General features: G+C 38.3%; 1 protein-coding gene across 2 annotated transcripts in view; it reads right to left on the bottom strand.

Moving 5' to 3' along the window:
- Positions 1-21,493, bottom strand: part of MYOM1 (myomesin 1) — a 75,457-nt gene extending 53,964 nt beyond the window's left edge. The window contains exons 1-5 of one of the 2 annotated variants that reach the window (XM_027886324.1): positions 21,384-21,493; positions 17,319-17,807; positions 7,890-8,027; positions 3,544-3,754; positions 1,735-1,892 (exon numbers count right to left, since the gene is read on the bottom strand). In XM_027886324.1, the coding sequence (XP_027742125.1) occupies positions 1,735-1,892; positions 3,544-3,754; positions 7,890-8,027; positions 17,319-17,746 (935 nt within the window). In that variant the 5' untranslated portion in view covers positions 17,747-17,807; positions 21,384-21,493. The remainder of the gene's footprint in view (positions 1-1,734; positions 1,893-3,543; positions 3,755-7,889; positions 8,028-17,318; positions 17,808-21,383) is intronic. The other variant, XM_027886323.1, reaches the window with a different exon arrangement.
- Between the last annotated feature and the right edge of the window lie 6,159 nt (positions 21,494-27,652).

Here is a 27,652-nt window from a genome sequence, read left to right as displayed (position 1 = left end):
TGAAGCTTTATAATTTTTCAGGCACAGCCTGAAAAGCTCTTTTTTGCTTATACAAAGAATGACTATTTGGAATGCTCGACTGATATTTTGTTAGAAATGCTGAATGAAAGCTGACAGATCCAGGTCAGCACTGTTCTATATCTCAGGGCAAAGACACCTGCTGAAATAGATGTGAGCTCTTTTTTTCCATTAGTAGCCTGTGGCAAACTGAAATCCCTTCGGATTTGTAAAACACTGTATTAATTTCAGCCATCCACATTTAGCACTCAGATGAAAGGCTGGTGCACTGTGAGAGCAAAGGCAGACAGCTGAAGGCTTGGTTTAACCATGTCAGGTTTTGCGGATAAGGTGAATCTCAACCAAAGGGAAAATGACCCAGCTCTCATGTTCTTGGGTAGGATTCAGATTACAGAGCTGGATTACAGCCATGTGTCCAGCTGAGACCAGACCCCAAGGGTTTATCTGGAATCCTCTTCAGGAGGAATGTCAACACAGGTCACTTGCAATCCTTACATGACAGGAAAAATGTCTCCATGCAGAACCTGGCTACTGGTTTTCAGAGTCCAAGGAGAGAGATCTGGTTACTTTGTGGACATCAGCTCTGGCTTATTAATGTACCTCTTAGTAGCCTTTTTTGTCAAGCCCTGAGATTTGAGTTTTTAAAACTTAAATAAATGCAGAGTTCCTCAAGCAATTCAAGTAGTAAATCACACAACACGAGTATTATGTAACATCATGATATAGTAGATGTTTTCTGTTGTCTCCACAAATACAAGTTCCATAGGACCTACTCCTATTAATGCTGAATACAGGCTTAATCTTTGTTAATTTTAAAAACACATGCAGACATTTTATACACACATTCTAGAAGAATTTTCTTAGGTAAATAACATCAAATCTCATTTTATGTATGAAAAAAAGTTATTACTTATTATCTTAACAACTGGATTATATATGTACTGTGAAAGAGAGAAGAAAGATCATCTCAAAAGATGGTGAGACAATAAAGCTTCACGAGTCACTGTTAATCAAGCTAAATTCAATTCCAGTCAGGATAAACTTTTACTCAAAAGTCAAATTAGACCTTCAGTTGTGACTAAGAAAATATTTTGGACTTACTACAGCAAAGATTTAGTACAAGAACCATTCAAGTGAATAGAAAGTTTCCAATAGCTTTCAGAATATTTGGATGGTTCCAGTTCTATCTGAGGTCTTTGATTTCAATGATGATGTGTCTGCTATGAACACATCATCATCATCACTGACATTTCACATCATCATCATGAGATTTTCAGTTTCATGGAGATTCAGTAGTACAGCTGCTCAGCAGCCAAGAAGCTTGCTCTTGACCAAAGCCTGCTTTAATGTTTCAGGGACACTAATGTCATTTGTAGACTAAACAGAAGTATTTGGAAAACATTATTAAAGACAGTATGATAAATTAAACTGCTGTTTTTCCTTCATCACTGGACAGAAGGAATATATTTGATATCTCTACCAAATAAAGGAAAAATTTATGTACTCCTATTGCTGTTATGCAAAGTACTATTTTGTCTTTTAATATTTTGCTCTCTTTTTGTACAAGGTGACTTGAAAGGTGTTTGAGAGGCATGTCATCCGTGCCTGATTATTTTTTATTGAACTTACATTTTTCCAGAAAAATGACTAGATTCACTGAGATGACTTCAGATACTGGTAATCTGGTGGCTTTTAGTGCCAGAGATACAAACTTACCATGTAACACGGGGTGCTGGCCAGCCAGCCACAGAACAACGAAATACAACATTTTCCTTTTCCCAGATAGTGTGGGAGCGAGGCTCAATGATAAACTCGGGAGCATGTAAGAGTTTATCTTGATTCAGCTTTTTATGGAATGCCTGAGTCTCTTCTAGCTGGAAAAGAAACATTTTATTATAAACTTGATTATAGAAATTGATTATAACAGCAGGTGGAAGTGCAAATTATTAATACACGTCAAAAAAATTGCAAAAAACTCTGTATTTGTTATTTAAAAATTCAGACAGACATATTTCATGTATTAATCTCACCTGGACACAGAAAACAAATTTTTCACTTTCCAGAAGTTCTCCTTCCACAAATAGGAAGATTTGATTTTACTTGTTTTTTTTTCTTTAAAACTATTCTAAGTAGAATAATTTTCCACATTTAATTACTTATTTATTATTTTAAATACAGAGTGAAAGGTGAAATGGGCCTGAAACTCAGATGTCTTCTATACTTTTGCTCTAATGCAAGATTGTGTAATCTAGATCATCTCTGACAGACCTACTCTCAAACCTTTCCCCATGAAGGGATCTTTCCCAGGGTGGCTAATATGCTATAAATCTTGCTTTCTGCAAACTAAATTATTTCTTTTCTGCTCTGACTTTCACCTCTCTGGAGATTTACAGGTTTCTGTATTGAGATTATTAAAAGAAGACAGATTTCATAATCCTCTCAGTCTTTTATAAAGTGGGTGATATCCCTTTTCCTTAGAATTTTTTTGCCAATTCTGGACATGTTCTATTTATTCTCAACATTCATCAAACAGCAACCACTGACTATCATAGGCCCAAAAGACTCCAATGCAATCAAAAACTGCCCCTTATGTGTTAGCGATAATACTCTAGAATGGCATTTGTTTTTATATTGACATTCAATCAACTGACATTAAATTTCTCTCAGATCCTGAAGTATTTCTACCTAGCCAGGCATTCTTGATTTATTCCTATTGATCTTTTCCTTCTGTGTGTAGTAATTTCTGTTGGTTGTTATCAAATTTCACTTTCACTGTTTCTCAATTTTTGAGATGATTTTGAATTTGTATCTTGTCCTTCAAAGCGTTTACACCCTTTCCAAACCTTATGTCATGAGGATATTTTATAAGCATTTTGCTAATTCTTCTGCTCAAAATAGTAACAAATTTGCAAAATAAAACGTATTTGCACTTGATATGTTCTGCTAGTCCGGTCATAACGTATTTATAAGTAGGCTTCATTTCCAGATGTTCCTTTATAATTTACACATAATTTACCCCAGTTCACCCTAATTCTGCCCTAATTTACACTCTGTTATTAGAACTCTGGGGTGAATGCCTTGGATAAGCTTGTTCTCAGGCTGTAAAGTTCAGAAATTACCCATACACCTACTTATGGGCAAGATACATATATTGGCAGCTTTATTCTCTACCCAGCAGCTACTTCATCATCTGAGTGAATGAGGCTGTGCCATTTAACCAGGTGTGGGCATGACCAAAAAGCACATCCTGGTCCTCCACTTTGTCCTTTTCTCCCAGCACAACAGAAATGTGCCTGGTGACTGCCTTAGGCACAGTGCCTCTTTCCTTATCCATCTGACACTTGGATGACAAGACTTGTAAGGAATTCAAAAGATTTCCATCGAAAATACTTGGGGGTTTTTGCTACCATTATTGCGATTGCCTATGGACTTAATCAGGCCCTAGTGTGCTAGGCACTTTACAAACACCAAACAAAAAAGACCCACACTGTTTACAAGCCTAGGTGTTCATTTCTACTCTTTTACCGTTTTTTTCATGGCCACACGTTCAGCAGACTCCCGGATCGCTACTTTCCTTGATTTTTTTTCATGATGCTCCTCTTCAGAAGTTGACTTGGCCACCTTGCTGACACTAACTCCTTCACCTGTGGCAAAAAGGTTCCTCTTGGCAACATATGCAGCGCTTTCTTTAATTCTCTCTTCTTCAGTGTCTGTGATCCCACTGATATTCACTTCTCTGAAAGAATTTTCAAAAAACAGAATCCCTTTAGCAAATGCTGACAACATATTCCATTTATACTTTCTATCAAATTAGCCACCTACAGTGGCCAACACTCTTTCATAATATATTTCTGATACTACAGTCTCATATGTATTCAAAGCAGAAACATTGAAGGTTTCTGCAAAAAGACTGTGTATTTCGCTGTCTAAAGACATGGCCATTTTCAGCACCACTCCCTATAACTATGTCACACGCGCTATAACTGTGTCACACACATTTTCAGTTTAACCATTATCCTGCTGTGGTTTTATATCTCCATCGCCATAAAGAGTAGGGTAAAGCACACCCACAGATCTTCAGCTATTGACTTACGGCTGCAGCATTCAGAACGACACTACCAAAGGGGCAGGAGACAAGTGAAGCTATGCAACACTTGTCATTTATACAAAATCCCCACGCTACTGTACATAACAAAAAGTTCTCCTTGTTTGTAGAAAATTTGATCTTGTAATGCTTTCAAGAAGGTGATTAAGGATTTTCTTAAAGCCTCCTCTTCAGACTTTCTACAGGGGTGAGACACAACAGTTATTCTCAACAGGTCTGATCCTGTTTTCCCACTCATATGTGGATGTACTGTCACATCCATATTGTTGTGACATTGCCAGGATATTATAGCTGCTATAGTAGTGCATATACAATGAGAGTTCCTTGACTTAAGAAAAAGCATTAATATCCTTCAGCTGAATTTAGTTGGTTTAAGGTGACATTAGATGGCACACTGAAAACAGGTTCTGTTTTAGTAAGTGCCAGCTTGCAAGCACTATAGAAACAGCAGCCTCTGTTTCCAGAATGCACTCAAGCATAGCTTCTCTATTTTATCATAAAATGCTTACTACTACTACTACTAAGTTTTCATATTAGGAAGAATGACTTTTTTTCTGTTTTCTTTTAGATTGCCGATATTATGCATTTGATAGCACATCTCAATACTCAAGAAAATTTGGATTTAAGCTCACAATTAACTGTCCAGCCCCTTAGCTATGAAGTCAGTTTGGTGAGATGCAAGATAACCAAGCAGTCGAATTTGCTGTAAACTTAATTACATTTAAAATTTGCTTAAAAGACTAAAAGCCTTACTTAACAGCACAGAGCTTTGACCTATGTCAAGCTCAGCTTCCTGTGTTTTGGGCTGCTTTAAGAAGATGATCCTTAAAGAATCAGTGAAATTATAGATTCCTTTCATGTAGATACACCAGCTGCCCCCATAAATATCATTTGAAGCTGCAGATATATATTGCCAAAATTTTAAAAATTTTAAACGATTTTAAAAACAATTTAAAAAAAATCAATTTAATTAATATGAATATAACTATCTACATTCAGTTTAAACTAATCCATGGCATTTTTCTTCAAAGACAAACTGACATTATTTCCTCCTTAATTACAGTATTTAAGACCTCAGCAACTTCACAGCATGGACTTGTTCCTCAAGGCATTTAACATCTTCTGGGAGCTGATGAATATCATCAGACTAATACAGGACTCAGCCATCTGCAAGTGTGGTTCCCAGGTGTTTTTGATCAACAGAATTAAATACTTAGATTTTCTAGTAATTTCTTCCTGTTATAATCTTCCCAGATCAAAGAGAAACATGCTTCCTAAAATGATGAATGCACTAAGACAGCACATGTTGCCATTTAAGAATTGATTCAGCAATCATGTCTCAGGGGTTTCAGTAAAAAACACTTTTCAAACAGACATAAGAAGATCAAACTCCCATTTTGTGACACACACAAAATAGAATTTTAAGGGTATTTGCCATCTACAGTCCTCTGGCATGGATTTGTTAGTGATTGCAAATAGTTCCATAAGCCATACTCAGTATCTTCAGCATCTATGGCATTAAATCAAGCTCTGAGTGTTTTATTGTGTAGAATGCTGCCTGGCTGCCCATAATTTTGTTTTGCAAGGATTAGCCCAAGTGTTTAGAGGAACAGTTGTAAAAGTGAATAGTCTGAGCAAAGGAGTTTTTTACAGCAGAACGTGAAGGTTCCGAAATAGAACTAAATAATGGAAATGGTGACACATCGCTGAAGGTCATCCAGCGGGATGGGCAAGAGCTCCAATGAAGCCACAGAGAGCTGACCTTTATAAATAACTATTCTTTTTTAACAGCTATCTGCCCATGGGAAACAACACATCAATTTCGCGGAGGAATTTGGGAACGACATTTAACATGCACATGGTCCAGCGGCCTTCAGCTGTTATCTTTCAAACAAGAATAAATATCTGACAGGAATGTGGCATGCAACTTCCGCAGTCTTGGCATGCAGTCATGAGCATGATGACAACAGAAAAAAACCCAAACCAGATACCAATTCATGCCATGTCGAGTTGGGCACCCTAAGAATCCCTTTTTAACATTTTTTTTTAAAAAAAAGAATCAAACAAACTTTTTGGGTCATTTCAGTGACAGAAAAGCACAGACAGCTTTCTGAATTGCCATGTACAAAAAGTAAGATTGATACCAACAACAGGAAGAAGAATAGTAACAATTATATAAGAATCTGACAGTATCTTTTAATGTAGGATCCCAAACTATTGCACAGACACAAATAAATGAAGTTACACACTATCACATTGAGTTAGATATTGCCATATACATTAAGAAAAAAATTAAAATAAAATAGAAGTATTTCTTAAGATTTGTTAATATGTTAACATGATGTGCCAGGACCACAGGGGCCTGTAAAAAAGCAAAGTACTAATTAAAAATTGTGTTTTTCAACTATTGCCCAAACTATAAATTTTACCTTTGTAGACTCAAGATACAATAAAAAGGGAGGATATTTGTGCTTGAGGCATGGGAGACAGATGAGGAATCTGCTGCCACATAAGTATAAACACTGGGTGACATGCAAAAGTAGTGAGAAGCCTTGAGAATATGTTATTGCAAGTTTTGTTTAGACTATCATATAACTAGTTATGTGTTTCTATCACAAAAGATACGGAAGAAACTCCAAAGCAATTTTTTCAAAAGGCAACAGTGTGTTTCTCAGTGTTGATTGGACCAAAGAGCAGTGAATCTGACACAAGAATGCACAAGGGGTGAGAAAAAAATTACTCTGAGATAGTGGGAGGAAGCTAATAAAACCAAAATTGCTAGTCTCATCACAAAAGCATCATAAATGCTCAGAAGGCCAGAGCAATAATAAAAAACTGACAAGCTGGAACTCAGTTTCACATGAAACCACAAGTTTGGATACAAAGCAAAAGTGCCATTGGGTGTTGACTAAGCAGCAGACAGAAAAGCATTGGCTGATGGAAACAACTTGAAAGTGTCCCATGAAAAATGCTGTTGTGCAGAGGAAAGACAAGTTGTAGGGAGGTTTCTGTTCGACTACAGATAGTAAAAAAATTTTTCTGCTGGCCTCTAAGCAGGAAACAGTTTTCCACATCACACCCCAGTATGTATTAATCTGAACAAGTGACTATGCTGGAACTGCTGGACATGCCTACTAAAATCACTATGCTGTACCCCAGAAAGGGCAGTGGAGCCTCCTTGCTCATGTCGGTTCTGGCTTCCACATAAAGTTCACATTCAGCTTTACTGAGAACACTGCTGCAGTAAGATGTATTACATCAGTAGTAACCATACAATAAATACCACCAATACTTGAGATCAGTATGAATCATTACAATGGATTTGAAAGAGTATTTGGTTTCATTCCAGGTTTTCCCTGTGCCAGGACAAGACATTAGCACATTGTTTCATTGTTTCTATGTTTAATGCTTGGTAAGAGACACTTGATTACAGAACAAGTCTTCAAAACAAAAGAATAAGCTAAATCGTGTGGACAACATGCTTGCCAAGTTCCTAATAAGCAGGGTTATAATTATATTTTCATTTAGTAGAAAGTGGTCCTAACAATGTTCAAAACACAGTTCTAACACATATGTTCATTTGTCCTGGCTCTGGATGATCAATGTCTGATTTTCTGCCAGTCAGTTGACTTCTCTTTGTCTTTTTATCACTCATGTGAAGTGCAAACTCTCACCATGAGACCCATGAGTGTAAAAATAGATTAAAGGATTTGTTATTTTATAAATTGTCAGAAATAAAATACCAAAAAAATGAAAGCGAACATACCGTCCTGTGAATATGGGCACTGAGTAGTCCATGGCTTCATTCTCTTTGTCCTCAGATATCAAATTCTGTTTTGCTCTCTTTGCTTTGGGACTCATCTTATAGGATTGATCTTCGATCATTAAATTGGAGTTTTTCAGTCTAAAATAAAAATTGTATCGTTGAACTCAGGAAAAAAAAGCTGTTAAGAAGCACTCCAAAATACAATTAAAGTACTAAAACGTATTGCTGTCTTGTTTTATAAGCAAAAAATCCATCATTTTTTATAGTCATAGCTTCAGATTTATTAAACATATAGACAAATATACTTCTGACAAATCCATCATTACAAAAATACCACTGATGCCCCTTAATATTAAATCTAATAGAGAGAATAAACAATATACTGGATTAAATGTACATTTAATAGCTCTTTGTTTGGAACTTGGAGAGTTTATATATCCAGTTTTGATAGATCCTGAAGTCACTGAGACCACTGAGTAATTTTGAAGGATTACACATCTGAACTCATAATCCCTGCTTTTCCAAAATTTACAGTCCTGAAATTGTCTGGTTCTGAAACAAAACAGTGGTGTTCAAATATATCCGAAGTAATTATGCATTTAAGTTTCTCTACAGAAACTGTAGGGCAGAGCACTGTTCAGTCACCAGTGTTGCCATTTCCACTGCTCTCCAATACCACTCCAACCCAGTAGAAGGGAAGAGCTGAGTGAAGTAGCACCATTTAACATAGCACAGATAAATGGAGAACGAGTGGAAAGGAAAAAGAGCAAACCAGAGGGAAGGCTGCCCCTCCTACCTAGCCTGGGAGGGATTCTGAAGGTTGTGAAGCATATTTGAGGCAATCATTTTAGGTTCATTTTTAACATGGTTGCAACTTGTGTTAGCAAAGCTCCAAACACTTCTGTTCTCCTTTTCCAAAGCAACACATATCTAACTCCTAGATCTATGGAATATGCTAATTAGTTGTCAGCCTTTTATAAATCCCTAAAGTGTTTATTCATCTGTGTTGCAACATCACCACATTGATGGTCTGGACATTTGGCTACACAGTATAAGCTCACCACTTATATGTGTAGATACAGGAGCAGAATTAAGGCACAGAGTTTCTCAGCAAGGCTCTTTATCCCAGCCGTGTACCACTATCAGGGATAATATTCCTCCCATACCCTGGATATCTTAAACAGCATGCTGTACACATATAATCAAAACTCATGCTAGCACTGGGCCCCTGAGAATGTTATGCATGCATAATGTAGTATTATGGATATTATATCCTTGGGCTAATGTTCTCCTTAGGCTGTATCCCTGAAAAAGTACCAAGCTTCAGAGGTGTTTCCAACACAATAAGAGTGCCTAACTTCCAAAATATGTTGTAATAATCTATCCATTGAGACTGTGTGTGAGATCACACTGGTCCAGTTTCATTCTCTCATCTTTTTCCTTTGTTTCTTTGTGCCCATCCCTTTGCTCAAACTGAGTTCTCTCCCTACACAGTCCTTGCTAAATCAGTCTCCCATTCTCTAGTTCTCTTAATATCTTTCCTAATGTAATTTTTTATCCTTCTCCATCCAGTTCCTTGCCTCAACATCACACCCCCTCTCACATCTGTGCTCCAGCCCTCATCTTTTTGCCCTGCCACTTCCAGCACTGTCAGGAAGAGTTTCCTTTCCTTTCTCTTAGTTCCCATCTCATCAGACTCAACTGTATTCATCTTGCCTGGCATTGCAGTGAGGCAGCCCCTCTCCTCTGTGCTCCCTACTGTCAAAAAATGCTTGATACAGGGGGGAAAAGCAACCACACAATGAATCTCCTTCCTTCCTGCTCTCCCTGTATCCTGGTTTCCATATAAAGAAAAGCACAGCCAGTGAGGGCCTGTGGTACACACAACAGGACTGGGGCCAAAGGTTTTCCATGTTAGGCACCCCTGGATCAGCCAAGGCACAGATCATGTCCACAGTAGAGAGATTCTGTGGGGTCTGACACCAGGCACTGGTGGAAGGGGATCCAAGAGAGGCAGATCCAGCTCTAGGGACAGAAATCCATGCAGAAAACACTTGGGCATAGTCCAAACAGAGTACAATATAAAAAGGTTATTGTGAAGCAGGATGGCCTCACTCCTGGGTTGGACAATGATGTGGTACAATCACTAGGGCAAACCACAAATGCAGTGGGAGAACTCATCATCAAATAAGTGATGTGAAACATCAAAGGCAAACTACTTTCATTTCTTTTCATAATTGAATTATCATCTTTAAGGAGCTGCAGTTCTTTACTTTGCAGGTGACTTTTGTTCCTGACCTATTTTAAAATGGGACAAACCTGGAATTTTGATGCTGTCATTAGATTTCCTCAGGGCTTTAGGCTGGACCTTTTGGAAGGCTACTTGATTCCTGATTGTTTCTAGATCAAGAAGGAGAATAGTGCTGTTTGAACTTCAGTTAAAATGTCCAGAAGTTTTCTATTTTCATAAAAGTAGTTGAAAAATATTGTAAAACTTTTGGCTCAGGCATCTACAGCACTGTTAAATCCAGACTAGTACTTTGTTACTAAAGGAGAATTTGGCCTTGCTGGTTGTTTAGTTTTCACTTACGGTCCAGATTATGCCCATGTGTAGGGAATTAATGGGGAGCATGCATAGAAATTCCCATCACTCCCTGCTAGGCATCATGTTGATGTCTTTCCTATATGATAGTGGGGATTCCCTATCTTTCACTTACAACACTCTAAAATTATATGAAAAGGAAAGAATAAATTCCTACAGACTCTGTTTGTTTGACAGTTGTATTTTTTGCTTAAGCACTCCAAGTGTTTTGCTGCAGCCACCTGATTATTTTCTAGGTTATTACTCCTGGATCCTTCATGTTGTGGGATCCCTTGGTTGGTTCTTGTGTGTATGTTCTCAGGAACAGAAAAGCACCTTTCGAGTTGTCTTTTCCTCTCTTCTTCTTTCCCTGGAAAAGGCAACTGAAGCAAGAGTTGTTGTACCGTCTTCTAAGAGCAATACTTCGGAGTGGTACAGGAGAGAGAGCACTCAGCTATCCGAAATGCATATGATAACTGTGAGCTGAATGATGGATCCATGTGGATCCTCTAATCATCTGCTATTCTCAGACTGATAACACAACACTCCAGTCAATTTCCCTCAGTCATTTACTCTTCCAGAAAGTTGATCTGGACTAAGGAAGACACTCCTGAGAAGTGTTCCATTAAATATTGCTGATGGCGCTTTTAGACCAGTTTTCTGTTCCTGGTCAAGAATGGGTAAAAAGAAAGTTTATGGAGAGTAAAGTCCCTTGATAAATCCTTTTGGTTTCAAGTAAAGACCTAGGGACATTCTGAGCCAGAGGTTGCATCCTGGCTGCAACAATGAGCTTACAATTTTATATATGAAAATGGCACTTTCTTTTGAACCTGTTTTTATCTGCCACTTTAAATCTCTTCTGTACTTACACACCGCACTGGGTGAAAAATTGTTCTTTCTTCACTCTCTACACATCTATCGCATCACTCATTAACATCACTTGCACACATTCACCTTCTTCTCAAGGTAAAAGCCCCAGGGTCTTACCTTCCCCAAATAGAAAGTATTCCACACCTCCCCCTACCCTCTGTACAGACATCTGATTCTTTCCTGTTTCAGACTGTATGTTTTGAGATGAGATGATCAAAACTGCACCTGGTGTTTCAACTACCAGTATACCTTGGATTAACACACTGGCACAATATGCTTTCTGTTTCACTTTTGCTTTCTTTCACAGCTGTTCCTAAATTTCTAATTGCTCCATGACCACACCAGAGCACCCAGCTGGTGTTTTCAGAGAGATATCCAGAGTCACTTTAAAATCATCTTTAGAATTGCACTGGATAAGCCAAGAGCTGAAATAAATAAATTTGAAGCAGCAGAAAATGTTTCTCCTTTCCAAATCCTGTCATTTGTTTCTGATCAGGCAGAGCTATAGGAAGTCTAATAGAAATGCATATTCAAATGGAGCTCTTTGGATGGGAAAACAGAGTAACACTATTCTATCAGGATGATTTATTTCCCCATTTACCTTTTGTGTTATTACTATTTTCTACTGTACAACACAAAACCCAAACCCTCTCTACAATCATTATTTAGGTGGCCCAAAGGAGGATTCTTTCTTGAACCAGATTCTAAAATCTTGCCCTTTATTTTAAAATGTTCCAACCTTTTACCTGATATGTGGAACAGAATCTCCCTGGAGGAGAAAGAGCAGAGTATCAGTGCTCTCTAGTTTCATAGGGAGGAACAGTACCATGACCTTTTAACATCTTTCAGCCTCATTTGATATGCCCAGCTAGCATATGTATGTTTTTTTCCAGGTCAGGTACTATCTGTACTGTCTTATCAAGGTTGGTGGTCCAAGTCTACTGTCCTCATTTCTTGGTATTTTTCAGTATGTTAAAATATCAATGCCAGCATTTTTCTACTTTCTCAACAGAGTCACTGAGTTGTAAATGCTAAAGTCATAGGCAGAAATGCAAAAAACAGATGCTATTAGCTTTTCCCCCCCAGTCCAACAGAGGAACTAAAGACAACAACATTATGCAGGGCTTCTGAAACCCCCAAACAGATATTTTGTTTTGATTTCTTATTCTCAGACAGAGATTATGTTGTCACTGTCCTTGTTTCTGTGCTTGAAGAGAAAGGATTCCCACCCTGCACAAAGAGAGTCTGCACCCAGCAAATGTAGAAGTTCGCTGTCAGAATGCTCCCAGGGCATGTTCTGGGAGCAGACCACAACACCCTATTCCTTTGTTATTTCACTCCTGCAGGAAATGGCACCTGTAAGTGCTTTTACACCATTACAAAATCATGTCCTCAGAATGCTTTTGTTACATCTCTCTTTCACTTTATTCCCACAGCAGAAAGGGATGGTGACATACACAATGTCTGCACCAGCTGCACCTGCTGGATGAGGTTCATTAGCCAAGAGGCATTTTCCAGGCTTTCTTTCTAGCAGATACTTCTTTCCTAATACTCTGTGTTTTAATTTACTCCCTTTAAAGAGGAGATAGTGGATTGAAAAATGCAGTTACAGGAAAGAAAAAAAAATAGGATTTTCTGAGAAGAGCTCTTTAAAGGCAGCCTCTAAAAATGAGAGGTGCACTCTGATGACTGAATTAATTTTAAGGTGGTAACAGGTGTGTCACAAGACCAGGCAATATTGTTGGCAATAATCATGCTGTTCCCTAACACAGCTTCCACAACAATTTTGTTTGAAGGGGGAATTGTTTCCACATAGCAGGTCTCGTTAAAATAAATTCCATGCTTGGCTATGACGTCTGGAAGCCACCTTCTTAACCCTCACCTATAATAAACCAAAGGATGAGCAGTGCCAAGATCGTGGTCCTCTCATGTTTCTGCAAGTGTATTATTTACTCAGTGCTGTCATGATCCTGGTTACAGTATTGCTCAGAAGAACTTTACTCTCACTGTTTGGCAGTTTAATTAATTGTAAGTTAGTATGGTATCTCTCCTCTGTCTGGTTGGTTAACTGGATTACATCACATCTTCTTTGCTGTTTGGCTTGACCTGCAAAACATATGCAAATGTCTGAGCTGCACCAGTAACTTCTGTTTTCCCTCTAAGCAAGTGTTTGGCCCCTTTGGTGGTAGATAATCTGTCTGTGACAAAATGGGATTTTCTGATACTGCTAGACATGGAAAAGCAGTGAAAGATCGAGCAAAGGCAAATGACTGAGCTTTCCAAAAAAGAAGTAAATGAGTTTAATCCAACAATCCTGTTTGACAGGCCTGTAGTGCTATAAGCAGCTTTGGCAGACCTGACTCAAAGCTTCTCAGAAACACATGGAGGATGGAGCATTCCTGTGGAAGAAGGTTTTCCCACAGGAGCCAACCTGTCCATGCTGGCATCCCCTGAGGACTGGGTAAGGAAGAAGATGGATGGCCACAACACTGGATTAAGGGAGAGATCTGCCAGCCCTCATCTCTATAGATGCTGCCCATGCCTCAGGGGAAGCAACACCCTCCTTTCTCCTGCCTCTACTGAGGTCAAAGAAGCAGTGTGTGGCTACAAACAGCCCTGGAGCTGGTGGGGAGGGCTGGGTGTGAAGGGGCAACCTTGACACAATGAGACCTTCTTATAGGAGCCCAGGGTTTTGCAGTTTTTGCAAACTGTAACCAGCAAAGCTGCAAGCTTCCATACTTGCTCTTGATTTTGGCAGTTTTCATTTTTCTCCTTTTATTTCTTCAAGCTATCATGGTGTGAAGAAGACTTGAAATGTGGGGAAGGAGAGTCTTCTTGCACACAGAGATTTTTTTGTCCTCACTAGGACGTCAGAGAATTGTCCAGGGTCCAGGTCAAGGTCTTGCAGGTTACCTAGTCCCTAGTCCTTCTCCACTATTTTCCCCATGACAAAATCCTCACATGTCAACACTCTTGCTTCAAGAATACTCTTCTGTACAGTGACTAAATAAAAGGATGAGACTTAGATTTTGCAAAAAGACTGAAGTACAGCAGAGATTACTTTAGATAAAAATAAGAAGTGGCCTGAATAAAAGCTTAGTATTTGAATTTTCCTATTGGGCTTCTTGGTGTTTATCCACAAAACTATATCCATTAGGCATAAGTGTATATTTGACATTACTATCTAGTGATATGCAATAATCAAATGTTAGCTGAAAAATTTTGCCTGGATTTGGATTCCCGTGTCTATTCTTGTTTCAAACAAACATCACTTGAGGTCATTTAGATACAGCATTTAAATTAAAGGCCCTTTCTACTTTTTAAAAATTGAAAAAATTTGAAGACCCTTATCCTTTTTATTGTGGGTTTGGTTTTTTTTGTTGTTGTTTTTTTTGTTTGTTTCTTTTTGTTTTTCCTTTGTTTGTTTGTTTGTTTGTTTTTTCTACACCATTACTTTCATAGAGGTGAAAACCGGAAGTTTTTGATTCGCCCAATTTATTTTGGTAACACCTTTTGTTTCCACATTACCTCTCAAAGTGTTTTGGGCCATCTGGGGAAGACAGCACAAACTTGGAAAGAGTTACTTCAAATTGGCACTACATTTAACTGTAGAGTCCCATTGTTTGTTCCACTTTACCTCTTGCAAATTGCAGAAAAATGGGCTGCAAAGACAAAGTAAATATCAACATAGAGGTGATATTAACCATAAAACTATATTGAATATTGAGATTTTCATTCAGAAAAAATATTCTCTCGTGTGTTAATTAAGTTATGTTCAAGAGAGATTTGAATTGCATGTGCCTAATCTCCAGAGCCCTTGTCTTGCACAGCAGCATTGTATTTCTCAAGCCGCCAACACAATGACAGGACCACAGAAAAAAAAAGTTACAGCTGTGACATTCTTATCTCTGATTACCAAGATAGTATATCAAACTGTTGGCAAGTCTTGTACTACAGAGTACTATATATGCAAATATACTATTTTTATTATTATTATTTTTATACTATCTTGAACAAAACCTAGGGAAACCTGGAAATGTTGTAAATTGTCTCCCACTTAAGCAATTTCACTTCTTTTAATATTACTTTGCTGACATTAGAGTTCTTCTTATTAAAAATATACAGGCTTCAGAAGACACTCATATGACAACTAAAGTGCTTGTAACTGGGACTGAGGAGCAGCTTTTTTTAATAATAATTTTTTAAAACTTCAAGTAATGTTCCCTTTTTTTATGGGAATCTTTTCTGTAAGAAGAAGGAGGCTTTGGGTCAGGGTCAGCAACAGAGCACAGACACAGCTGCATCATTGTAGAAATTTGGTTAATTATCTGCACAAGTGAAATTGTTTCAACAGCAAAGACTTGATATTACCCATCCTGAGACAGTCAGCTGTAGAATCATAGAATCATTAAGACTCTAAGATCATCAAGTCCAATCATTAACCTAGCATTGCCAAACACACTACTAAACCATGTCCCTAAGTGCCTGCTCCACGTGTTTTTTTGAACATTTCCAAGGATGATGATTCCACTGCTTCCCTGGGCAGCCTGTTCCAATGCCTGACCACCCTTTCAGTGAGGAAATGTTTCCTAATACCCAATCTAAACCTCCCCTACTACAACTAGAGGCTATTTCCTCTTGTCTCTTGTTACCTAGCGGAAGAGACCAGCTGCCACTGGGCTACAACCTCCTTCCAGGTAGTTGTAGAGAGTGATAAGGTCTCTCCTGAGTCTCTTTTTCTCCAGGTTAAACAACCCCAGCTCCCTCAGCTGCTCCTTATAAGACTTGTGCTACAAACCCTTCACCAGCTCTGTTGCCCTTCTTTGGACACACTCCAGCAACTCACTGTCTTCCTTGTCGTGAGGAGTCAGGTAAAGTTATTCATCTGGGCTGTAACAGCCTGAGGTTCAAAGTCCTGAACAAACCCTGGCAATCAGAGGTTTTACCCTAAAGTTCCCGAAAGCCAAGTCAAAGCTGTAATCACAAGGTGTTATTTAATATGGTACAGATAGATTTTCCATCAGTGGTTTTGGCCAAAATTCCACAATCCTTGGAGGACATTCAGTTTTCAAAATTAAAATTTTCTGGTTGACAAGTCTTGATCAGTTCTTCTAACACTACTCTAAATTTTATATTAATATAACAGCAAGCAGATGTTTTGGGCTGTAATTTGTTGATAATTTCCTTTGCTGCTAACAGCTGCTCGAATCTTACTTTAATACTTCCTTAATTTCCGTAAATCTCTGAGATATATGCATACAAATAATTTGAGGCTACTATATCAAAAATATTCTGCTAATGTAATTGCTTAAGCAATATTTATTATCTTAAATAAACAGAAAAACATGGTACCTAAGCATAGCTGCTCTTCTTATGCAAGATGGACACTTGAGGGTATTCCTACTTTGGAAAAAGTCTTCCTCAACCAATATACAGTGTGAAAATTTAAATTTCTTCAATCAGTCAGCACCACTAAAAGTTTCACTTTTAGTGAAACCATTAGGGCAAAGAAGAATTAATGATATATGGACAGGTCAGCTCAAACTTTCATAAACAGCTTTGAGTCCTTTTACTGCTCCATCCCGGTCAGGTAAGAGACAGCTTCAATCCAAGAGCTATCTCAACCCTTTGTATTAAATTCAGCTGTACTAATATGGCTAAACAACTTGGAAGGAGAGGTGGCTCATGCCTAATCATTTTGGAACACAAATATGCCATTATTCAGCCACACCCACATTGCCAGTGCTCTTATTTTGCCAGTCCAACCATCATACATGAATGAGTCCAACAAACTAAGCTGACCACAGCCCTTGTCATTGCCAAAGCCAAGTGAAAGAAACCACACCAGGATTATGCATTAACATCGAGCTACAGGGACAATTTATGTGGAAGAGGAGTAGAGTTTTGCCATTGATTTCAATGGGAGTTGGTTGGAAATTTTTGTACAGGAATGCTGTTTCAAAGATGGATCTACTTACCCTGAACTGTAGGCTTCAGATCCCAGCCTGTAGGCTGCAGCCAACTTGTTAATGGATTCGGATGCATGGCTGTAGGCAGCTGAGCTCCTGCTGAGGGATTCAGAGTCGAGACTGTAGGCAGCAGATCTTTTGCTTTGTGCAGCAGAGTGATCATAGGCTGTGGATCCATAGCTGTAGGCTGCCGACTCCAGGTCATAGGCTGAGGAGCCATGACTGTAGGCTGATGAGGAGTCGAGGCTGAAGCCTGCTGCAGAGGCATGGCGATAGCCGGCAGAGCCCCTGGCATAAGCTGTGGATCCTTGAGCATAGACAGCAGCTTTGCTCTTTGTTTCCTTTTGATACTGGCTTACGGTGGATGTCAGCGCTTTGTGGCGGTACGCACGGTCGTAGTGCTCATGGTGTCTTTGGTAGAAAGGTAAAGACATCATGGGTGCCTCCTAATTTTGCTTTTCCCTGAACACTTCTGAATGTAAATAAACAGGATAGTGTCTGAAAAAGAACAGATCAAACATGAGGACTATTGTCAAGGAAACTCCTGAGTTGACATACAAAGAATACATAACTTCATACAAACTAACACAGAACTTAAAAAATCAAGTGCAATGAATTCAGGGTTATCTTTTTATGACGTGACCAACTTTCAGATAGATTCATATTTAAGTTTCAAGATGCTTATATGTCATCCATCACGACCAGAAACCTTTGCACTAAGGTGTCCCTTTGTTTGTAGTTGGCCTCCCTGTTACTGCCAACTATTCATGTTTTACATGCCCAACTTCTCCACTCATTGCTGCAAACTAATGAAACTTTATGGGCCTGGCTTCTTCAGAGAGAGGGTAAATAATTTTGTTCAATTACAACAGAGATAATAGAGTAATAAATTATTTTAAAAGCCATGAGCGATTCCAACAAGGCTGAAATAAAAATACATGAACATTTCATTAATCTTTTAATCCAATTTTCAGATTCAATTCAATATCCCATTTAGTATTTTAATGATGAATAACAACATTAAGGTTGAGAAGGATGTTACTTTTTTTTTTGTAAATGTGCATACTATGTTGATTAATTTTTATGTGATACTGGGGTTCAATTTAAAAGGGCTTATCATACCTTTACAGTTTAATCAGGGGTACCATCTGTATACAATGGATAAAATAATATCTTGCTCCTTAATCCAAATGAAATCTCATGTTCAAGATTACGAAGAAATTTCCTCCAGACAATAGCCCCATCTAAGTTTCAGTTTGCACAGTCATCAGTAGATTGTCTTGCAGTTGCTTGTACTAGGAAATTTGATCAGGTGAGAGGTAGTTCCCCTCTCAAAATGGGATGAGGGTTGAGTGCAGAAAGGATTTCCCCTGTTTGCTTGTTTTTTAAGCTATCAATTCAGTCTTTATTTTGCTTTTGTTTTATTTTGCTTTGTTAAAACTGACTTTTTCTTATTTGACATGCAAGCTTGCCTCTACTAATCCATAGATAACCTTTCTTCCTCTTCTCTTTAGACTTGTAACATGTCTAGGAGTATCCCTGAAAAGATACCTGATTATTAACAGAAATGAGCTACAATGAGAAATGTTTAGAATGGTTTTAAAAAGATCCAAAAACAATGGTGAGAGATGTTTGTTATTGGGTTAAATAGCAATCACAGCAATAAGAGACTTGTTCTGCTTCTTGTTTCGTTCATCTTAATGAAAAAAAATTAATTTTTTGACATAAAATACGCTTAAAGAACTGGAGAGCAACCATGACTTCATGAAAATCAAGATATTTGAGGGGCTGGCATGTGCAGGGCCAGGAGCTGGACTTTTATAATTCTTCTAGGTGCCTTGCATCTCAGAATACTCTGTGATTTTGTGATTTTTTTTTTTTTGCCCATGTTTTTTATGCTTTCTGTATTTCAGTCATTGGCTTTTTCTTTAGTGTTTGGTTCTGATATCAAGTCAACAAATTGCAAACTATTTTCTTTGATAACTGATCTGGTACTCAGACTAACTAAGGTAAATTGTGAAAAAACAAAACCAAAAAAACCCAACCAACCATCCAAAAAACAACAAAGAGGAAAAGTTGCAGGGTCTCTCAAGGGACCTTTTCTATGGTAACAGAGTAGATAATTTGTTTGCAGAAGGTCAACAAGTAAGAAACTCATTCAAAAGTCTTTCTGTAAAAGAAATTGATGATATCCTCACCACAGTGAAACACTGACTTCAAGGAGACCAGTTTATGCATTTCCTTTATTTTTATCTAAGGAATGGGGAGGAATGGGAAAGTGTTAGCTCATTGTTCTCTATGGCAAAAAATTATGTTCCTCTTTAATTCCTTTATTCTTCATGCTGTCTATTTTTTCATGTCAGTCTAAAAGAACACAATTATTCTATCTAGTATCCTTGTTTCTAGTACCTGTCAGTAGTTTGTGTTGCTATTTATTTCACTTTGTTAGCTACCAGTAGAATGTAATGTCTCTTATTTTTCCTAGTTTCAGAAGATTTATTTTTCTTCATTTTATTACATTGCTTCCTCTCCCAGCTCTGGCTAGCTAGGTTTAGGATTTGCAAGTCGTAGTGATCTCTGCTGAGCAATGTTAAGGCGTAGGGATTAGTATTGTCTTGCACACTGAAAGGGAATGAACATGAGTACATCCTGTTTTCCTTCTGCAGAGTACCACAGTTGTCTCCCTTTGTTTTGCCCAGCTTCATTTGCAGCACTGGCTGGATTCATCACACATACAACAGGCACAATGCTAAAGACATTCAGTCCTGTTGCTCATAGGTTCCCACAAACCTTTCAGGCTTCTAAGGACGCGATCTAAAACCATAAAGCTCTGCATTTGTTGCCCATTAAGAAGTTAATTGAGGTATTTCACTTACATCTTATCAAAAGAACAGGCTAACAAGTACAAAGGAAACCTTTTTCTTTCAAACTCATAAGGTCTGGACCTCACTGTCCTCAGGATTAAGAGTCTATGATAGGAGTGAGAACTAAGTCAGTAAGGCAGGAGCTGAGCACTAAGTCATCTTTCCTGGTTCAATCAAAGACTGACACTGACTCACATCTTATAAGAGGAAACTCCTTTTATAGGTATTTTATCACACTATGAGTAATGTTTTATATTTCTTCTGAAACGTCAAGAATTGCTTCTAGGTCAGAATAAGTTGGTTACAGTAGTCTGATAAGGGTGACATTATCAGAGATGACAAGAAACTCAGAACCTTCTAAGGACTTTGCTCCTGTTTGGAGCACCGTGTGATTACCAGATTGACTCCCATCTCTCAAGTTGTACAAAATCCACGCTACCAGTACCCACTTTGACTGTGTCCATTAATCAGGCCCCTTCACTGTGAGGGCAGCCCTCCCTCTCAAGATCTGTGTAGCACTTCATATTTGCAGAGCTTTGCCTAAAAATATTAGTGAATAATAGTGAATAAAGTTAGGTGAATATGCAGTTTTTGGAGCTACATGTTAGCAGCTGTTCAGCTGAATTTTTAAAATGACTACTGGGCAGAGAGACAGTTCCATACTTGTCCATAGGTCGTAGCTACACATTAAAGGAAGTGATTCTACTTGCCTTACCTATTTCACTGTTTGCCAGTCTATGTAATTCTTTAAGGATCTACTCCATGAATCAGTGAAATAGTGAAATAGATTTAAACAAAAAAAAAAAAAAAGAAACTCTTCTAGGAAGGAAAAAAAAAAAGATAACATTTCCTTCAGTTCAGTCAATGGCTTTAAAATCACAAGACATCCTGTGCAACTAGAAAATATTTAGGTTATTTACACATTTTGTAAACCCAAAGGAGGTTACATGACAAACTCCTCCTGTATCTCAGTAAGCAATGCTTCATTTGAGAGTACTGTGACAATATACAATAATAGATGAGTGATAATAAAAAAGCCCTTGCACTACTTTGTTTTTTTTCAGAGCTGAATCCTCAGATGCCTTGAGTTCATATCCACAAGTCTCTCAAATAACTGCTGAGCTGAGAAGAATAAAGGGAGCTACTATCAACAGATTCAGATTAAAAATAATTGAACACATAAAGCCTTCTGGCATAAAGAAACACTTACCAGGACCCAAATGAATGGCAGCAAATGAAATAGCTCTCAAGTGGATGAATAGCACAAAAATACAGCAACAATGAAGCCAGCAAAGAAAGAGGTAGTCAGGATGAGGGGTAAGGACTGGACTTGAAGGTCCAGCACAAAAATAATGCCTGCAGTCACTGGAATGTCAGAGCCCCAGTCCAGGCCTTTTATGGCCAGGGGGATGCTATAAATATAGCATCGAAGAGGGAGAGAGACAGATAGCGATACCCTGTACTATCTCTGTGCAAAGACACGATGACAGCAGCTTCAAACTGAGAGTTCTCCCTTTAAAGTATCTTCACTAAATTCTGTATAAAACCAGCATTCCAATTCAAAATTATTTCTAGGAACTTTTTTCGTTAATTAAATCAGATTTAGGAGAAGAAAAAAAATACTGTGTTGTGAATCAGAAACTGAGGAAGACCAGTCCCTGTATTGGCCTTGCCATGGTACAAGAATGTAAGTATTTTATGAGATTCTTTTTTTTTTAATGCCAAGCCAAGGTATATGTAATGCAGATATTTCAGTTTAATGACAATCTAGCAAGACTCTATAAAGCCATACAATTCAATAAATATATTTTTTCTTTGTTTTGTTGACAAAGTGTTACTTTTTTATCATCTTTTTTAAGATAAAATACTAAATTAAGCACATGAGCTCACAAGGCATTTAAGTAGATATAAACAATACATCTCTAAGATCCAACTTTTTGTTTCTAAATTAAACAGTATTACCTCTAGGAATAATTAATGGGCTTGTCTTCTTTCACAGAATCACCAGAACATGCCAAGTTGGAAGGGGCCCACAAGGAACATCAAGTCCAGCTCCCACTCTTCCCAGACCATCTCCAAGAGTCTCACCATGTGCTCAAGAGCACAGAAATGTGCAATCAATGTCCCTGAATATTACATCAGAACAATTTCTGTCACCTGAGATCTAATAGGTGGAATAGACTGTGACATCACTGTAAATACATATTTTGGTCTGCACTTTCAGTAGAAGTAATTAGTCCATTTTATCTTGTGCATTTGTATTGACAGAAATATTAACCCTCTCAGTTCTGTTATAGCCACTTTCCACCACACTCGCTATGCAACACGACTGAGAACTTTCCATATCCTCCTCCCCTGATGGGGCTATCCCCCTTATGGGTGTAACCATAAGGTCTGGAGGAGGCCAGCAGGTCCCAGGCTTTTCTCTGCAATGGTTGTCCAGTATCTTCTTCCTCACCTCATTGCCTTGATTCTACCTGAAATCCCTTCATTGTCCCCACTGGCTACTTGTTCCCTGTGGAGCTGCGGCTTCCTGCCTGATGCTGCACTGTGGAGTAAGTTCACAACCCTCTTAATCTCCAACACTGGGAGCTGCTCAGCTGCACTCCATGTATGGGCTTTTGGTCGTTGCTTCCGAGGACAGAAAGTATGGCCAGCAAGAAGTTGTACAGTCACAGGAACTGTATCATGGCTCAGGAAACCAGCCAAACCTGCAACAGGCAGAATGAAAACTGGGAGCCCTAATAAAAGCTTTTCTTCCCCCGCAGTACTGTGCCAATGGCAGTGCCACTGAGCTGTATATTCTGGGCTATAACGTGTACTTTTCATTAGAGAAGATAGGGGCTTCAGTGGATGGACTCCTGGATTCTATTACAAATTCCTGATCCACGCCTTCCCAATGTGTCATTTCTACTGACACCTTAGAAATCTTAATGAATGCAAAATGCATTTTAAGAATTAAGAAAGATGTAGGTAAATGAAAACAATTAAACATCTTGTTTCTCTGCTCTCATTTCAGTACAATCTGTAAGCTCACAGGTGGGGGATAAAAATCTAAACAACATTTTCAGTGTTTCTGTGGGTATATCAAGTCCAATACAGTTTTCAAATTCCATGCTGGCTCTGTTTATTCCGTAAATAAAATGGAGATACAGTGTTAACAGCAAAATCTTCTGTATTCTTTTATTATTTTGGCATTTAAATTTACACATATTTATATCTAGCTTTATTATGTGATAATATCCACAGCTAATCTCAAATCACTTAACCCCTATTTGAATATCAAAGTATATATTTCAAACCACTTGGAGATCTGAAGTCTCAGAATCTCTGCAGCAGTGTGTATCCACATATATTGGTCTTGGGAGAAAGGCTCTTGGGAAATGTTAGTTCTGTCTTCTCCTAATTAGAATTTCATAGTGCCAAAGACCAGTTTGTTTTTCTAAATGGAAAAGCTGAAATATTAATTTAGAACCTGACATGGCAGGAAAAAATAGCTTTCTAAACTTTCCATTGAAGTTTTGAGAGCTACAGAATCCTGCAGCTGTGGGCATAAGTCAAATTTCACAGCACCCTATCCCGTTCCATCTCTTTCACTTAAGTAGAGTCTTAAATAAAACTAGAAAAACACTTTCTGGAGCAAAAGGGGTTTGACTATGTGTGTTGTCTTCTGAAATTTATTTTCAAACTTGGGTCCAATTTTCTGAATCGATTCCCAAAAAATTCATTTTTCTCCAGAAAAAAAAAATCACTTTAGGAAAATGTGCTATTTGCCATTATACCCTAACTAGCCATCTTCATAACCCACTGAAGACAAAGGAAGTCTGTGTTCCCTTACCTTCATCCATGAGAAGGTCTTAATCTCCAGGTAAAAGCCAGTCTCTGTTCCTGTTTATTCTTTGCATCACTCTCAGTCATGCATTTCACAGGGAGTCAAACTTTAAAAGAAGGGAGTCAAACTTTAAAAGAAGGGACTAGGAGCAGCTTACAGCAGCTTGAGGGTACAGCCTCACACCTGAAGGACCAAGTAAAAGACCACTGTCTCCTTGATATGGATAGAAATTACATTTGGAGTTTCCTAATGAGAGAGTTTATAAGAGAGACTCTGTAAGGTATTAGTCGAAATGTATTAGCAATAATACTGTGAGAGGAAAACAGTATAATCTTACATCTCCTTTTGTGCTGGGAGCCCCAACCTCCTACCACATGTAGTGATAGGACAAGGGGGAATGGCTTTAAATTGAAAGAGGGTAGGTTTAAATTAAATATTAGGAAGAAATTCTTTACTGTGAGGGTGGTGAGGCACTGGAACAAGTGGTCCAGAGAAGCTGTGAATGCCTCCTCCCTGAAAGTGTTCAAGGCCAGGTTGGATGGGGCTTTGAGTGACTTGGTCTCGTGGAAGGTGCCCCTGCTCATGGCAGTGGGGGTGGAACTACATGACCTTTAACATCCCTTCCAACCCCAAACATTCTATGATTCTATATCAATTTCTGAGACCTCAAGTAAGATCTTAAAAGACTGAGATATAAGATGGCAGAAACAAGTTATATAGGGACCATTTTATTGTGTACACAGAGGTTGTAGCACTGCTGAGTGTACAGCCTGGCCTGTTCTGTGTAATCAGCTTCTCATCTACTATATTATTCATTTAGTGCTTCAGTCAGTTGAAATTGATGTTGAAAACAAGTCACTGTCCAGATGAGCTAAAAATCCTTCTGTTAAAGAACCCTGTACTGTTTCACACCAGCTACTCTGAATTTCTTCCTCGCTTTGTCACTACTCAGTCTCTGTGTGTAAACGGCACAAAGATTTTATATGTGCTTGTAAATTTGATAGGCATATGTAATACAAATTTATTCAGAATATGCAAATTGATAGGGGAAAACACTCTCCCCCTCTCTTTTTTCCCCTGACTCTGATGATAATTACTGTTGCTTTGCATAAATCACAGCAGAGCTGTGGGAGCTGAAGAGATACAAGATTCAAGCTTCCTGTCTGAAGTCATTTGTCAAAAATCTTCCACGTGCTGATGAGCTTTCAAAAGAATTAAGACTATGTATCTCATATCTTCCAGTTGGTTTACATTTTAAATATTACTTTATTTACCTTTTATTTATAAGCCTGAATTTTCCATCAGTTCTTATTTTCTTGTGTCAAAACTTTTCTATGTAGTACCTATCATGGACATCTCAGCTAAGCTGTAATTCCTTATATGTTTTAAATTGGATCCCTTTCCACTTGAAAGAACAGTTGGAGGGTGGGGTTTTTTTACCCATGTTATGAATTTTTAAATAAAAAAATTCTTAATGTTGCCCCACAAAGAATTATTTTCTTACCATAATGAAAAAGAGGCAGGAAGATTGCAAATAAAAATTAAATTTATGCTAAATAAATAGTCCTTTCTTCAAAGTCATCAAAGATCAGTCTAGCAGGCAAAGAATTTCATGTGGAATCTTAACAAAACCCCATCTTGCAGAAGGAAAAACTGCTTTTCTCCATGCCTGTGGATCCTCTCTTGCAGCCACTGGCTTTTCTGAAGTACTTAGTAAACATGAACTGGAGAAACTCTGCTGGATGCTCTCACAGATGAGTAATTGTCGAGCATTGCTTGCAGGCTGAGACAAAATCATTCTCCAGATTAAAAAAATGAACCATGAGAGTGGGATTAACTTCTTGTTCTTTTCTAGTTTCCAAGGAAAAAAAAAAATCACCCAATGTCTGTGGCAGAACACCCCAATTTTGCTGGTCAGTTTGGTTATTTAGTGCTGCTCTCTTTACCAAACCATAGGGATCTGGGAAATTTTCCCAAGCTGTAACCATCACAGCTACATGGTATCCATGGCATAAGAAACAGAAGACTTCCAATCATATTTCTTCTCTTTCATAGAACTTTTTGTCTCGTTATTCTGTGTTCTTCCTTTCTTTTTTTCTCTTTTTCCTCTTTTTCCCATGCGTGTTTTGGTCTTCACAGGATCTTAGTATCGCTTGACTGCACAAAACACTGATTTCTACATTTTCCTTACACCATAGAGAATTGTTGTTTAAAACAATGCAACACCAGCAGAATTGCTAAATCTAGCTGTACTTCAGTTGTGATTTAGAGTCACACTTCCCTCTAATGATTCTGAATTGTGTGCAGCAATATAGGACCAGTCTTCTAAACTACCCTGGTTAGCATGTCTTAAGTAAAATAAAAGAGTGGTTATTACTTTTATTGGATTGCAGTTATGCACTTGGAACAATTTTCACTTGCCAAGAAAGCAATTACTGAGCTTAAGCAGAGAAAATCCCTCTTGGAAAAAAATTAAGCCTATGTGTAAGACTCTAGAAATTGGCCATATATTTTCATGAGATAGGATTGCTTGTGACAGGCAGAGGACAAGCATCCCATCATTTTACTGTCATCTCTCTATTTGCCATTATTTCTGCCTAGCAGGCCTTATGTTTGCAGAAATTTGCATACTGCTACACATCTCCATTTTCATACTACAACTCCAGCAAACAATTTCAAGTAATGACTATCAACAGACAGTACAGTGCATTTAAAGGCAATTTGGAACCACAATGAAAGTCACAAAAATGACAGAATGATTCAGGTTGGAAAGGGCCTATATGGTCCCTTGTTGAACCTTCAGCCCAAAGCAGAGTCAGCTGTGAGATTGTCCACAGCTTTGTTGAGTTGGGTCTTGAAAACTTCAGCAATGGAGACTGCACAACCTCCCTGAGCAACCTGTGCCAGCCCTTGACTACATTAACAGCTGAGAGACAGGAGCATTATCCATAGATCCTCACAAATTTGGGGGCTCTCCTCCAGAATCATAGTTTGATTCTTTGTTTGCATTTTAAAAAAACTGTGACATGTTTCTGGCTCTACAGTCTGGTGTTTGAACTCCTCCAGACACCCCAGTGCAGGTTGTCAGTGCACTGTAAATTGTAGAACAGTAACAACAGACCATTTGGAGGTCTGATGACAGATTTGTTTTAAAAGTCTCTGCAGTTTAAACAGTGATGTATTTTACTATTCTCATTACTGGTTCAGAACCTTTAGCATCAAAATCAGCCCCAGAGCTGATAGTTTATCAATGTCACAAAACAAAACAATTTTGCTATCTTCCACAACTTTCCAGTGTCTAACTGTGATTGCAAAGCTTTCCTCTAATTCAAGGGCTGATTTTTGACAGTGACAGGTTCTAAAGAGGATTTAAAGGGTATTTTAACATTGCGACCTACTTGCCCAGTTTTCCATCTCCAATCCTATGTCCCTATCTCTTGCTTTCCAAACTTTGCCTTATACTGCAAAATCAATGGCAGAGCTTAAATCGTTGGACTGGGAGCATTTGAAGGGATGCAGCTGGACAAAGCTTCTGGGGAGAATAGACTACCCTGCAGTCAGTTGGGTGCTGACACCAGAGGGGAGATTTTTTCCTAAGAAGTCGTACCTTGACATCTGAATGATCTCTGGCCACAGCTGAAGAAAGG

This window comes from Empidonax traillii, unplaced genomic scaffold (genome assembly GCF_003031625.1).
Source record: "Empidonax traillii isolate 1590-97213 ecotype Southwest subspecies unplaced genomic scaffold, ASM303162v1 scaffold186:size1492175, whole genome shotgun sequence".
NCBI classification, from domain to species: domain Eukaryota; kingdom Metazoa; phylum Chordata; class Aves; order Passeriformes; family Tyrannidae; genus Empidonax; species Empidonax traillii.
The sequence above is the reverse complement of the archived record's forward strand: the minus strand, read 5'-3'. Positions and strand labels throughout refer to the sequence as shown.